The sequence below is a fragment of the Trifolium pratense genome, linkage group LG4 (assembly GCF_020283565.1).
Source record: "Trifolium pratense cultivar HEN17-A07 linkage group LG4, ARS_RC_1.1, whole genome shotgun sequence".
Taxonomy (NCBI): Eukaryota; Viridiplantae; Streptophyta; class Magnoliopsida; order Fabales; family Fabaceae; genus Trifolium; species Trifolium pratense.
The window spans coordinates 20,578,212-20,594,605 of record NC_060062.1 but is presented as its reverse complement, the minus strand read 5'-3'; the positions used below and the strand labels follow the sequence as shown (position 1 = coordinate 20,594,605).

The 16,394-nt window shown below is 31.9% G+C and overlaps 3 protein-coding genes across 3 annotated transcripts; 2 read left to right on the top strand and 1 right to left on the bottom strand.

Annotated features, from left to right (window-relative positions):
* Window positions 1-831: 831 nt before the first annotated feature.
* On the top strand, window positions 832-3,872 carry LOC123882104 (UDP-glucuronic acid decarboxylase 2-like). The gene is made up of 7 exons (XM_045930902.1): window positions 832-1,740; window positions 2,125-2,272; window positions 2,439-2,518; window positions 2,612-2,695; window positions 2,811-2,885; window positions 3,185-3,277; window positions 3,366-3,872. Exons 1-7 carry the CDS (start codon window positions 1,126-1,128, stop codon window positions 3,591-3,593), a joined length of 1,323 nt encoding a protein of 440 aa, XP_045786858.1. The 5' UTR covers window positions 832-1,125; the 3' UTR covers window positions 3,594-3,872.
* A 1,362-nt stretch (window positions 3,873-5,234) lies between these two features.
* LOC123922255 (late embryogenesis abundant protein Lea5) lies at window positions 5,235-5,543 on the top strand. The gene has a single exon (XM_045974989.1). It carries the CDS (start codon window positions 5,235-5,237, stop codon window positions 5,541-5,543), a length of 309 nt encoding a protein of 102 aa, XP_045830945.1.
* A 4,966-nt stretch (window positions 5,544-10,509) lies between these two features.
* On the bottom strand, window positions 10,510-12,850 carry LOC123922254 (uncharacterized protein DDB_G0271670-like). Its single transcript, XM_045974988.1, has one exon. It carries the CDS (start codon window positions 12,623-12,625, stop codon window positions 11,183-11,185), a length of 1,443 nt encoding a protein of 480 aa, XP_045830944.1. The 5' UTR covers window positions 12,626-12,850; the 3' UTR covers window positions 10,510-11,182.
* Between the last annotated feature and the right edge of the window lie 3,544 nt (window positions 12,851-16,394).

Below are 16,394 nucleotides of genomic sequence, written 5' to 3'. Positions count from 1 at the left end.
CACACATTCATTTTTCACTCAACTAACTTCATCTTATTCATTTTATTATCTTATTCACTCTCTTTATTTTATAAATAATGGCATCTTCGTCCAATGATTGCCATAATTTTTCTGTTAAATTTGAAGGCCGCCAAGAACATTTTAAGTTACCGATTAGCAAATTGAGTTCGGTTGCAGCTTTAAAGAATAAGATTGAAGAAATGTTCTTGTTAAAAAACAATGAACATATACAAATCCAGCATATGGCTTATTTAAATTCATGCACGGACATCACAAGTGACTCTATCGAAGCTACAACAACAAAATATTGGTACAAATTAAAAGGTGATTTGGAAGTGCAATTGATGTTTTCCTTTGTTGAAAACGAAAATGAACCACATCGTTTGAGTGAAAAATGAAGTTAGTTGAGTGAAAAATGAATGTGTGAGATGTGGTATTTATAGAATGAGATAGTAGAAAAAATTAAAAAAATTTCAAACACAAAAAATTTCAAATCTCCTCCTCCCATGCATGCAAGCCACGCGCAGGAGACAGGAAAAAACAACAAGGAGATGGCGCCATTCTGAATGGCTACATGCTTGGTCAATGGTGCCATTTCAAATGGCTACATGTGACAAGGAGACATCTGGTACAGGAGACACAGTAAAAAGCAGATTTCAGTCAATGTAGCCATTCTAAATGGCGCTATCACATGTACATGTAGCCATTTCAAATGGTGCTATCAAGTTTGTCTTGTGTCAGAGGTGCATTACGGGAAAAAAAATTGAGAGGGGGTATTACGGGAAATAAGAGAGGGAGATGGGTATATTTTGGGAAAAAAATCTTGCATCTCATTAGTTGTGGAATGAATTACTGATCTAAACAAAATTAGAAAAATGAGTAACCTCAAACTTAGAAATAAAGTAAAGTAGAGAGAATGCACCATTTACGCACACGTTGGAACGATTATAAAGCCAATTTTCATGCATCACTATTCAACATCAATTCCCTCTCTATCTTCCATTCTAATTCTATTCTATCAAACAACACCAACACAAAAACACACTATACTACTCTGTGCAAATGCAAATGCAACTGTAATATAACAAAAAATAACAAGAAGAGAAAACAACAAAAAAAGGAAATATGACTTCTGAATTAATTCACAGAAACCAAACAAGAGATCGATCTGAGAATCAAATCACAGATTCATCATCACCATCGTTTCGTCAAAATTCTCCTCCTACAAGATCGAGAAACATGCTTAATCGAGCCACGTTTCTTCTCATTGGCATAGCAATTTCCACTTTCTACTTCCATTTTCTCCCATCTCGATCCATTTCACCTTCTCAACATAATCATCATGATTCTTCGGTAATCGAAACCGAGGTAACTCTTCCGACTAGGCGAGTTTTGTTAGAGGATCACGGTACATCACGCGAAGAAGAGAGGAAAGCGAGAGTTCCATTGGCAATTGGATTGAAAAGCAAGAGACAGAAGAGAGTATTGGTTACCGGTGGTGCTGGTTTCGTTGGTAGTCACCTTGTGGACCGTTTGATTGAAAGAGGTGACAATGTGATCGTGATTGATAACTACTTTACTGGAAGAAAAGAGAATGTTATACATCATATTGGTAATCCCAATTTTGAACTGATTCGACACGACGTCGTTGAACCTATTCTTCTTGAAGTTGATCAGATCTATCATTTGGCTTGCCCTGCTTCCCCTGTTCATTACAAATTCAATCCTGTCAAGACCATCATATCCTTCTTCCGTATTTATTTTTGCATGTTTAATAGTAAATTATATGTTATATAGCATGATACTTCTGATAAAATGTGTCGGGTGTCTGACACCGACACATAATTACATATTTTCTCAAATTATTAGCAATGTCAATATGTTAGTGTGTCAGTGGCGTTGTGTCTTATGAAGCACAAATACAACACAACACATGATGGTGACACATCGATATCAATGTGATAGTCGGGATACCTAATCTGATGAGTGTATGTGCGCTTATAGGTCACGCTTGTATATGCTATGAAGATTATACATATTGTATGTTTGTATGCATGATTTATGTATGATGTTTATTGAAATTTTTTGGAATCCTTGATTCTGATTATTTGGTGTGGATTGCACAAGACGAATGTGGTGGGGACATTGAACATGTTGGGATTGGCAAAGAGAGTGGGTGCACGATTTTTGTTGACTAGCACAAGTGAGGTATATGGTGATCCACTTCAACACCCTCAAGCTGAGACTTACTGGGGAAATGTTAATCCAATTGGTAATACTAATGATTATTTCATTTCACTCTTTCAAATATTAATTGCATTGGTGTGTATTTGTATTAGTTTGACAGCAAAATTAGGATGAATCACTGTATATTTTTTGTAAAATCTAGGAGACTCATCTTGATTTTGGAAAATCCGCCATGTCTTAATTATGTATAGGTGTAAGAAGTTGTTACGATGAGGGAAAACGTGTTGCTGAGACTTTGGCTATGGACTACCATAGAGGAGCTGGCATTGAGGTTGGTTGATTTCACTTTCACATTATTTATGAATATGAAGTAATGTTTGTGGATGGAGATATATTAACAGAGTTCCAATTTAATAATTGTTAGGTGAGGATTGCTCGAATCTTCAACACATATGGACCAAGAATGTGCCTTGATGATGGCCGTGTGGTCAGTAACTTTGTTGCTCAGGTAAACCTCTGCCATATTTTTCCATGAATTCTTAAATTTATGTTACTTATTATTGCTTGGTGAAGTGTATATTATAAACTAGTACTAATAATTATAAATTTTAAACTTTATGCAGGCATTGAGAAAGGATCCTTTGACTGTTTATGGCGATGGAAAACAGACAAGAAGCTTTCAATTTGTTTCAGACTTGGTATATTTTTTTATGGCACATTCTTACTTACATGTTCAAATATTCATTGAATTGGAAATAGATTTGGTGTTTGGCTGGTTTGATTTTAATTGATCTCATAAACAGTGATTGGTAAAAAGAACCAGTTGACTCTGATGGATTGTGAAGAACAAATTTGAACCATTAATCACTTTCTATTTTTCAATTTTTTTGGGTCAACACGATCCTTCTAATTTTGAAAAGTACCCATAATTTAAGTGTACTATATAGAAAGCTATGGGAAATATTTCATATGGATGATGAAGCTGTACATATAACAGGTAGAAGGTTTGATGCGGCTGATGGAAGGTGAGCATGTTGGGCCTTTCAATCTTGGCAACCCTGGTGAATTCACCATGCTCGAACTTGCTCAGGTATTATATTTTTCTGCACTTAGCCACTCATTCTAATGTGTGTTTGGTTATGCAACGATAAGTAAATACTCTTGGCTAATCTGTGAAGGTGGTACAAGAGACAATAGACCCAAATGCAAAGATAGAGTTCAGACCAAACACAGAGGATGATCCACATATGAGAAAGCCAGACATCTCCAAAGCAAAAGAGCTTCTTGGCTGGCAACCAACTGTGTCCCTTCGCGAGGGACTTCCTCGAATGGTCACTGATTTCAGGGTAAGATTATTTGGTGACACAAAGAGTAATGCGGACAAATCAGGTGCAGCTGCAGTATAGAATAAAACTGAGGTCCAAAATAAAATTAAAAGAACAAAGTTAGCGAAAATAAACATATGTATAACAACAAAAATTAACTTATCTGGCTTGTTTTGGATCAAATTAGATATATACACCATTAATCATCGGATGAGATTTATATATACATTTGGCAGAGAAATAAACAGCACCCTGGTTAAGGGAACAAGATGCACTTTTTTGTTGTATTTTATTTGTATTTGTATAACGTAATTTACCAACATGTTATTGTGAAATGCAGTTCTATTTTTATTGTGCAACTGATTCTTCAAGTTTGTCTAAATCTCAACTGTTATTATATATTATCAAATATGTAAAATGTTGCAAATGACCTCCATATATTGGAACAATTATTTCTCAATTGAACATTAGAGAGGGAATTCGGTCCACAATTATACCTGGCCTTCATCATTGTACCTAAAGCTTAAATGGACTAGTAACTAAATGCAAGGCTAGTTTTAACAGATGATCCTGATTAAGGATTCACAAGTCTTTGAATCAAGCCTTGTTCTTCTTTCGGTAAGTAAATCATGTCTAAAGAAACCAGGTGAGACATCTATGTTTGATCAGCCGTAAACTTCCATATAAAATTCCTGCACATTCGCCTAGGTCTAAAACAAATAGACATTGGAAGAACGCAAATTTACATGACATATCCAGAAATATTTTGACAGAGATGATTGACCAATAGTAATATTACCTATATGAAAGTAAAGAGAAATTAATTATCTTTCAACTTGTTCATTTTTTTTTTCTCATTTTATCAATAAGAAAATGAAAGGAGTGTTTAAAGGTCCTTTGATGCAACATAGGCGCTCCAAGATACCGTCCAAAGTCTCGTCTTCTCAATTTCTAAAATTTCACTCAAACTACTAGCAAGAGTTTGAGTTGTATTTCTAGAAAAGAAAACCTCAATTAGATTTGTGGAGATTCACTTTCTAACCAGAATGATTGCAGAATTCATTGAGAACTCCACAAATTAAAACGGCTTGCTCATTAGAGATCTATGCAATAAGAACAAGGTTATATATATGTGAGATAATTGAGACCCATATTTTAAGTCAAAAAAATAAAATAAAATTTGAGACCCATATTTCTTCCACCAAATTTAAGAGTTTTCCAAGTTTGTGTTGTAGCTAAGTATTGAACTTTATGATTTAATTTTTCCCGGCCATGTTATTTAAGGATGTATGTTATTTTAATATTAAAATTTGACATGTATATTTATCTCTATTTCTTGGCTTGTTCATACTTTTTACACACATTTATAAAACACAAATGAAAAACACTCAACATCAATATATTTTTTTTTTATTTCTACAGAATGAACCGACTCTTGAAGAATAAGAAATATTATCCAAATGAGTCATCTTTATAGACAAGAGTAATATTATATTATTATCCTCTACATACAGCTTTCAAGAAACACAAGCAACTACTCCCATCCCACCCACAATAATCTTCTATATCTTGTTCTGTTCTGTGCATTATAAAAGGCCTCACAAACCCTAACATGAAGGGCAGAGAGCAATAGTAGCCAGCTGCTGCAAAAGCATTCTAAAAATCCATAAAGAATAGCTTTCGCAGCAGCAACACACTAATTAATTACCAATAAATAAAACTATGGCACGCTCCCTCAACCGTCTTGTTGCTCAATCTCTCCCTCTGTTTCATCTTCATCGCCGAGGTTTTGCAACCGCTTCTGATGTTTCAGCAAGACTTGGATTGGGTAGTATAGCCTCCCAGGCTCGTGGGAAGCTGGGAAGCCTCGAAGAGAAGCCTGTGTCTAGAGATGGCCCAGAGGCCTACTCGGCTTGGGCCCCAGACCCAGAAACTGGATACTACCGGCCCATCAATTATACCCCTACAATTGACCCTGTGGAGCTCCGACGAATGCTACTCAAACCCAATACCAGAAGATCATCCAACTAGAGTAGAGCCTACAGGAGCTGCTAGCTACTGTCACATCACAGTACCATAATGGGATTTGGAGTTTTTCTACTTGTGTAACCTTTGGTTTATGTTAAGCTATAACATGTCTTTTCTTATGTTTTTTATGTTCCACTTCATGGCAGTTTCAATCTTATCTACACTATCTATGATATGACTATCCTTAAATAAAAGGAGAATGGATTCTCTTGGAATTTTTTTTAAAAAAATAATGTGTGTTTCTATATCATTAGATCAATCAAAAAAATAATAATATTTTAATTAATAGTAACAATTAAGAAAGTTAATTAACAATTATTTTATTTTAAAACCAATACTAGACATAGTAAGATTATTACATATTAATTTATATTTTGTCATAATAACAAATGAGATTTAGGGTTTAGGACAAAAGTGTGTTTTGTGTGTGCGCTCGCTATAAATTTTGTAGTATAATGATTGTGTTGAAACTTTCATTACATTATTGAGCAACCTCTTCACAAAGATGTTGGACCTACTTATAAATATTTGCACACATATTAGTTTTCAGCTCATTCGACCTTTCAATGTAACATTTCATGATTTCAAATATCATTAAGATTGAGCTAATAATGGCCAACCTTCTAAAACTCCCCACAAAAATTTTCACCCCAAAGTGAACCCCACAATAATCGCTCTAAGACTATTTTTGGATGTCCATTCGTAGACTAATACTACAGTGGATCATCTTCACAAGTGATCCACCGTGAACATGTGATATTAAATACAGATCTATTTGTCTGCTACTATCTAACATTTAACTATTTTTTGTACTATTTATTCCACTTTTGAAAGAGGCAAATTTGATTTTGGAGTTTGTTGAATTGATTTTGACATGAAGCTTTTAACTCAAACAGATCATTTTTCAACTCAAATTTATTGTTTAATATTCACTATTACGTAGATGTATAATAATTTCTCGTTCAACTCACGGTCAATTAAAGTTAATTTTACAAAATCAATTTATCAAAAATTAAATTTTCTTATCACATAGCATGTTGAGTAGTTAAGAAATAATTACTTCTCATCATGTAATTTTTGTTTTTCCATTTCCAAATAAGACTTGTAGAAGTAGCTCAAATCGGACCTGGATTCTCTGCAGTTTTGGAAATCATGCAGTCATACAATCATCCCACTTTAATGGTCCAGATTTAAAACTCATCAAATAAATAAAAGACATAAATAAATTCAGTGGTTGAGATTTACCTGCAGTCACTATTTGACTGCAGGGAATCCAAATCCGCTCAAATCACATATGAATCATGAGAAATTAGGGTGTTCCGCGCACCTTTAATATTGTGAGTAACCCAATTGTTTCGGACGGGCCAAAAGGCCAACCAATCAAGAACTGCACCAAGGGCTCATTGTCTGGTACATGCTACTCCATTCGACATAAATATAAGAAAAAATCAACTACTTTTAAACTAATTAATACTACTATTCCTAATATATCCTTATTTAATCATTTTACTTTTCAAAAGTTTGTGTGATTTTCAAGGCATAAATCACTTTTCAAAGGGTAATATAGTAAACTTAACTCATGTTTTGCATTAAATCAATAAAATTAACTACACTTAACTAAATTTCTTAAACACCGCGTAAACTGTTATTTTTTCTTATATTTATGTCCAGAGGGTGTATAATTGTAACATTTTCACCGATCCTAATTACTCCCTTCGGTCCTATATATAAAAAAAAGTTCGTGAGAAACGAAAATTTACACAACACGCAATGGCTGACAAACCCTTCACCCGCTTAGTTGCAATTCGGGCTAATGTTCCAATATATCGAAAAGTCTCACATTGTTTAAAAATTGAAGGTAAAAATAATGTATAAAATAAACAACATTCACATTACCTAATTCAGCGAAACATCTTTTATAAAGAACAAAACTATGATAGCTCACACAAGACACAAAAGGTAGACTACGGTAAATTTGAGGTGACAACACCGGTGGTGCATATCTCCAAAAAAAAATTAAAAATTGGGGGCATAAGCTTAATGACAATCCCCAAGTACACGATTACTTAATTCTTTTAATGTAGCGTTGAAGCCTCATTTTATACTTTCTTTTATATTTTAATACATTTTATTATCGGTAAACTAAAGTATCTCCGTCACACAACTAAGAAGATAGATCCATTGAAATGGTTTTTCCTAGGCATAGTTGGAGATTAAATTTTAAAGAAATAGTTAAGCGATTCAAGTATCATTATTTGTGTCACACTATAATATTATTTTAATATGCTTTTGTTTGGACTGAAATAAACATTTAACTAACAATTATGATTATGATGATAATGCATTAGAATTTGGAAATGGTTCTTGAATGTGATCGTTGTTGAAGATGTACGTCCATGGCACTCCCACCCCACACACAGATGATGCCAGGATCGGAAGATTACTTCTGTCGTATTGTCTTAGACTGGACTGGACAACACTTGTATCAGTAAACTCCAACCATTTAATTCATTCAATTTTATTTTTAAGTTCATCCAAAATCATCCAATATCTTCAATTATGATTCACTTTTCAGAGTTTCTAAGCTTTTGTCACTTTATACAAAAAACTCCCCGAGTGAGTAGTGAGAACTATTGTCACTAGAAAGGACCCTACAAACCTGAAGAACCTGGAAAGCCACGTTCCATTGCTGAGCCTAAATTTAAGAAAACACAACAAAAGTAGTAGACCCATGGTCCTCGAATAGCCCATATATTTCACAGGGTGGTTCAAAAACTATTAATAACATTTTAACAAACACTAGCTTGAAAGTTTATAATATATCTAGATCATCCATAATTTTTCTTTTAAAGAATTGAAAATTATTTCATATGTTTAAAATCACTATAATGTATAAAATTTCAATCCAACTGTGAACTTTTTGTATTCGTTAATCTTGACGAGTCTCAATGGCATATCATATGATTTTCAATTTCTTTAAAATTTGATATTGATGATCTATATGCTATAAACTATCAATCTAACGATGAATTTTGTAAAATTCATATTCATTATAATGATATCATTAACTTGTGCACGATGCTCCATATGTATCACTTGTGCATGTTAGACTAAGCCTTTGTTATAAGGTAAGTAAAATTTGACCCATAATTATTTTTACTACAAATCAAACTCAAATTCTTTTGAACGATTTTGTTCCGGATCAGAAATTTGGGCTGAACCAAGCTCAATGTCACATTCATCGGCCTAATGCCACATCCATTGACCTATATATACAACTCTTCACCACCTCCTAAGGTATGCATTATTCTATATACATTCATCAGAGCATTTTTTTGCAGGTACCTCTCCTTTTTTCGCATCACCGGTCATCTACATGCTCGGATTTCGACCTCCAACTCGGAGCATTTCTTCCATCGATCCACCAAGTAAGTTCTCTACCCTCACATTTATCTCCTCGGATAAAACTTGAATTCTATTACAAACATATCCCATTATTTAACTACTTAAAATTAATGTTTTGATTAAACAATTCAGTAAAGAGTACAAGTGGTCCATCATCCACCAAATGGTAGCAAACTAGCAACAGAGTACCATGAGTCTTGAGTAGCTTTCATCTGTCTCACTCTCATTGCATTTCTGGTACAGTCCCTTAACAAGGACTCCTGTCATCATCATCATCGTTCCCTCTAATCTTACATTATTATTTTGTTATTATCCTCACCCACCACTATCCCTCTCTCTATCCAAGTAAGTTATTTGAGTTAAACTCAAAGTTGTTTGTTTTACAGTGTGATTGATTGAGTAAAAACGAAAGAATAGTATGCGTGTGTTTGGTTCTGCGGCGGAGATAATTGATTTTGGCAGAATTGATTCTGTAAAATTGATTCTGGCCAAAATTGATTTTAAGCTGAAGTGGTTTATGTTTGGATATATTCATGAAAAAGTGAGTTGAACAAAAAATTTGAGTGTAAAAATCAATTCTAGAATCAGAAGCTACGATTTCTAGCTTCAAGTAGAATCAATTCTGGAGGCAGAATCAATTCTACTTTTGAGAAACCAAACAAGTCAGAATCAATTCTACACGTCCAGAATCAATTCTGGATGCTCCAGAATTGAAACCAAACATACACTATATAATTTTTATGGACAAACCAAAGCATAGGCTCCTTTATCCCCCAGACCAATTTTCACTGTCCGATTGAGAAGTTTCATTTCATGGGATAGTTACTACTATAGTTTGTTTACCCACATCACATGTTATGCTGTTATTTGGTTTCTCACTTTCCTTCTCACTTTCTCCACCAAACTTTCCATCTTCACACCTCATGCACTTTCTTTTGGTAGTTGCTGCCAGGAGAATTTTCATTTTCACCCCCACTGAAATCTCCCTATCCGCATAGCCTCAAATGAGGCCATCTTTAAGGAGATTCCTCCTTACATATAAAATTTCTATTTCTCAACTTACAAATCAATTTTACAATAGTTTATATAAACAACTCAAATTATAACATTTTTTTCTTGAATAAGCTAAATTAACTTATCCAAATTAGCACCAAAGAGAATCGAACCTCAAATTCTAACATTAAACGGGTAAGCTCAACACATTATCATATTAGACTTGATGATAATGCTTTAATTTAACAAAAACCTTATTGTGATGGATTTGAGGCACACAATGATTTTTCACGACCCTTCTCTCCGGATGTGCACATGGAATAGAAGAGACCCGAGAGATTTCATTAACAATTGCAAGTACTCCTACTAGAGATTAGGTGCAAAGGTGAAAACTTGAATAAATGCCACACTCTATATTTTGCTAATAGTACATTATCTACTCATTGAATATGCAAATCAAGGGGACCACTACCAACCCATTGCAAATTATCAATGAGTTTGGATATATACTTCCAAAACTAATCAGTAACAAAACCTTAATAAAATCATAAGTAATTGATTAACGAAAAAATTAATACCATCAACAACTTATTAAATTGCATATAAACACAATGACACATAGCCAAAAGTGATTTGTATCCCTAATGTGTCTCTACACCACCACCCAAACATGTGTATGCATGTGAATAGTGATATTAAAAAAATTGAAATTACATAGCTTTGCCATAACAACACCATAGTCAGTGTGCATTACAATAAGGTAGTAGCTACAAAAAAATACTATAACCAATGTCATAGTAATTAAGACAAGCCACGTGATGACAGAGAAATGCATCGAGATTTTCTTCTCTTTTCCCTCTTCTCAAAGAAGTTAAAAGTACCATTATGCCACTGAGAATTTCTGAAGACTGAACTGTGAAGGGTATCTCAGAACTTCACAATCATAACCATAAACCTGATGAATATTAACAAGAAGCAAGCAAGTATCCACAAAAATGAAAGAGCTAGAAGGACTAATGAAGTAGTAAAAATTAAGATTTAATTAAGACAAACCCACAAGAAAAACAAAGTAGTAGTAGTAGTAGGTACTAATAACAGTGATTATAGTAGTAGTAATTAACTGCATATATATTAACTTCACACTAATTAATGTGTATAATAATAAACCAAATGTTAAACTTAAACCTCCTTTTATTCTTTCTTTACCAGCTTTGTTCTGTAATGAATCATCATCATCATCATCTTCATCCTCTAGCAGCAAGTAAAGATGGCATAGCAGATAAATTTGGTGTAGCATTAATCTTATCATTAGCATCTCTAATTATATCTCTTTTATTATGATGATTCTCTTTAGAAGAAGATGATCCTTTGCTACTAAAAGCTCTCATAGGACTAGCAAATGCCCAACCCCAACTCTTTCCACTACGGTTATTATTCTGAGAAATTGAAACAGAACCTTGTTTTCCACCTCCATTAACAGCATCATCAGTAGAATTAGAAGAAACCCAATAAGATGAATTTGATGAATTAGATGATGAAGATGAAGTCATCATGAAACCACTGAATATTCCACCACATCTTCTAAGTACTCTCTCTTTCATGCAATGGTGGTGATGGTCCTGACCACGGTTAACAGAAGAACCAATATTACCATTACCATTACCAGTAGAAGTAGAAGAAACTACCTTTGATTTACCTTCACGTTGTGATTCAACTCTTCTTAGAGTACAATCTCCAAACCCAGTTGAAATTCTCTCAAAAAAATCACCAGAGAAGCTTCTACTACCACATCCAACAGATCTAGATCTTGAAACTTTACGTCCATAAGATGAACCTGTGTTGTTTCTATTAGGACTGTTATCTTCTTCTTCTTCTTCAACAATAACAATGTCGTTTTTTCTTCCTAAAGAAGAACCTGAACAACATTTTTCCTTCAGTTTTGATGCAGCAGAAGAAGAAGCATTGTTTCCATCTCTAAAACTCTTGGAGTTGAAATTCTTAGTAGAAGTTGAAGATTTTGAAGAAAGATATAGAAATGACCAAAAACCGTTTCTTTTTCTTGGACTGAAATATTCATCATCTGCATCAACCAAAGAGTTACTACTACCTCTTCTTGGTGTTGCAGTTGATTTGCTACGTTTCAGAATAATATTATTCGAAGTAGCAGAAACAGAGCCAGAAACAGAGGTGTTAGAAACAGAGGTTTTCTTCTTCTTTCTCTTAGCTAAAAGAAAAGGGATACGAGTTTTTCTAGAATAGTATTCATGGTGGTAATGATTTTGAGTAGTTTTTGACGGAATAACAGAGAGAGAGATAGAAGAAGAAGATGAAGAAGGAACAACGGTTGTAGATGAAATGGTGTTGTTGATGATGGAAGAAGAAGAAGAAGGACAATGACGAGTAGTGGAAGTTGAAGAGGAAGAAGGAGCAATAATATTATTGGATCTGAAAGAAGGTGAAGAAGAAGAAGAAACAGAAACAGAAGCATGAATAGGAAGAGGAAAAGAAGAAGAAACAAGTTTACCAAGTTTTTCTTGAAGACAAAAAGCACAGATACCACCAGGGTTGTTTCTGTAAGGATGATCAATGCATTGCATTCCATCAATGGAATCATCTTCAACACCAATGTTAACTCTTCCACCACCACCACCACCACCTTTCATAGCTTCCATGTGGATGTGAATCATCCAAAGAATTGTTGGTTGGTTGGTTGGTTGGTTGGTTGATGAGAAAGTAGATTGTGTTGTAGTACTTTATTTGATTAATGTCTTGAATGCCTTTTGAGCAGCTTAGCTTTTTCTATAAGTGATTATTTGCTTTTTTCACAAAACACAATACACAAACTCAAAAGGAAGTGAGAGAGACAAAGAGAGAGAGAGAGAGAGAGAGAGAGAGAGAGAGAGAGAAGAAGGGTGTAGATTTGATAAAGAAGCAAACAAATTAGGGAGGGAACATATGGTCAGAGGGTGTAATTGAGGAAAGATGGAAATGAGAGAACAATGAATTTTTTTCTAATATAAAAAAAAAACAGATTTTTATATTTCAAAACTAAATTATATACTCCTCCATAATACTTTATAAATATATGTTTTAGATTCATTGTATATTTAATATATTTGATCTATGATGATCATATACATGAAATATACAGTAAACTTAAAAAATGCATTTCTACTTATAAATTATCATGGAGAGAGTAAATATTAAGATTATTTTATCACAAAAAACAAGTATTAGGTAGGCATTATGTCAAAAAAATGGTTCATGTTAAGGTGAGTTTGTTAATAAAAGATTTTTGCAGCAAAAAAATGTGTCTTATACTATAGTGAATTTGTTAATAAAAGATTTTTGTTGTTACTAAAAAAAATCAAGAATATTGTTGGTATTATGAAAAGTCCAAACCAAAATTCACGTATTCTCTTTATATATATTATAGATATAAATATAGTATATAGATATAATATAGATGAAAAAGCCATAAAAAGAAAAAGACAAAAAAAGTGAGGTAGTTAGAGGAAGTTAAGGGCAATTATGGAATAATTAGAAAGTCATAGAGAAAATTAAGGACAATTATGAAATAATGAAAAATTCATCCTAAATTCAAGTATTTTTTTACATATTATAGATAAGAAAAAATTTACGTAGATATAAATAAATAACTAATATATAACTTATAATATAAGTAAGATATATTAATTATTTAATATATCTAAAGAGTAATATTTTTATATGAAAAATTGGGGGTGTAGTATATTATATTTCCTATTTTTTTTAATAGTAATTGTTAGGTATCTTTGGTAATTGGTATCACAACAAAAGTTGATAATTTTTTTTCTTATTTCTTCTGTTTTGTACTTTTTACGTTTATACACCTTTTAAAAATAAAAATACTAAAAAATCAAACAAAGGAGTTGATATTAAAATGAATAAGTGGAAGATTCTGAGTTTGATCCTTAGATCTTAATATAAATGCAATATTCTTATTAATTGAGATATGCTTATTGAAATATTTCTTATTCTTTTTTATAAGAAATTCATTTAAAAGAATTTTATTTAAAATATATATGAGATTCATTTAAAAGGTCAATCCCAAGACCAAATGATTAATTGACCCAATTATTTACCACTTATACTGCACTATGTTGGTATTTTTTTCAATTATATAAATAAGAGTTTTGCTAACTAGTGCTGAATGGGCACTAGTTAAAGAACTTAAATGGGAAAGAAAAGAAAAGTTAGACATTAAAAGACTAAAATTTAAATTTTTAAAATGTTAACTACACGGATACTAAAATAACTTTACTATTACTGATTTTCTTAACTGAAATCCTAAAGACACCAGTTAGCATTTTCCTAAAAACTAGTTTAAAGACTCGTGCATTCGCATGAGTCCATTGATTTTTATTTGATATCTAAATTTGTCATTATATTAAGGTAAAAAATTTATTTAAAATTAAATATTTAAAAAATTATGATATAATATTGTTAAAATATAAGTGGAATTATTGTGTTTTTTCTTGTAAATTTATTTATTCAATTTTTTATGTTTAACTGATAAATAATGGTCTCGTGTATATTTTTTTAAACAAAATTATAAATTTTATTACGAATATTTAGGATAATTTAGTAGTTTGATACTATTTAACTTTATACCTTATAAATTTATTCATTCAAAATATTGTTTATGTTTTTTTTTATAAAGTATTGTTTTTTTATTAATTATTTTTATATTCTTATTTTTATACGGTTTCTTCTTATTTTTTTCTATAATTTTTTTATCGACTAAACTTTCTATAATGTTTTTTTATTGTTTTAAGCATATCATTTTTTTTGTATTTGTCTTATATTTTTTCTATATATTTATTTTTTTTTTATTTTTTTTGTATTTATCTAATATTTTTTCTTTATATTTGTTTTTTTTTTTGTATTTATCTTATATTCTTTTTATTTATATTTTTTAGCAAAATCACAATGAAAGATATAAAATTTGCAACATGGTTAAAAATAATAAGGATAATTTAGAAAATTTGGTGATAATCAATTTTAATATATTAGTAATAGATAATACGATAAAATATAAATAAATTCTCTTTCTTAAAAAATAAATTTGTAAAAATAAATATCCACAATCAATAAACTTACTACTACTATTAAAATATGGGTCATGCTAAACAGTGTCCCTGGGACACTAGTTAAGCATACTAAAAAAAGAAATAAATGATAAAGTTAATGATGAGAGATAATAACTTTTCACTTCATTAAAACATTGAATGCACAATTTACGAGATAAAACTTCTATATTTATATCCTTAACTAGTGCCCGGGGCACTGTTTAGCATTTTCCTTAAAATATTAATTCCCAAAATTTATTTAACGAAAACGGTGGTAATAGTATTAAAAATAGAGAGGGAGAAATGTGTAGGGTAGTGGAAGTGGGAAGTGGGTGTGGGAGACTTTCCAGGAGCACGTGGGAGCCTGACTCCGTAATGTAAAAAACATCGAAAGAGACAAACAAAGCAAAGCAAAAACCCTTATGACAATTTTTATTTAATTTAATTCATTTTATTTGAGACCTCTAACTTGAATCAGTGGGTGAGTGCTAGAGTGTGAGAATCTAATCTATGAAAGGCTCCAGGATTTGCAGACCTATTTTTTTCGTTTGAAGAACAAAACCTTCTCTCTGCCTAGATTCCTTCTCTTCTCGCAGAGAGAGGAGACCTACTTCATTTACATTTCCTAAACCTTTATTCTTAACTTATCATTTTTTTGATATATTGAAAAGTGGATGTACGTGATCTATAATATAGGTCATATATTTATTTTCAAATATACAAAAAAATAAATTAATTTATTTATAAATGTGACTGGAAGAAGTTCTACAATGTACACTTGGCTTGGAGTATTTTTTATTTTTCTCTATTGCTAAATTATTATCACAATAAGTTAGAAAAAAACTAAAATAGTGGAGAGAATCCATTCTCCTAGTAACAATAGTGATATGTACCAATGCGGAATAAATTAAAAAATTGTATTAGTAGACGAATGAGCAAAATATTGATTGTTGTGTTTTAACTTTTAAGTGAGTAGTTAAGTTTTACATTGATTATAAATGAGTAGAATATTAGATATATAAAATAGGTGACCTATATAATTAACTTAACTTTTTGAAGTTTTAATTAAATATGTGACGTGACTCTATTTTATAGGACCAAAGCATTTGACTCGTTATTTCTCGTAACGATCGATGAGTTTTATTAGAGAGGTGATCGACTCATTGTTGGGTTGTTAATTTCTCTCGATGCTTCTTGATCTAAACTCCCCAATAGCCTTGTAACATATTAAGGGAGGTTTTTTGTTCTAAAAAAACCCTATAAAGGGAGGTTTTTTTTCTAAAAAAAACACTATACCTTGAGTTATGAGCATGACAATTTAATACGTGTAAATTGAACTTTGAAA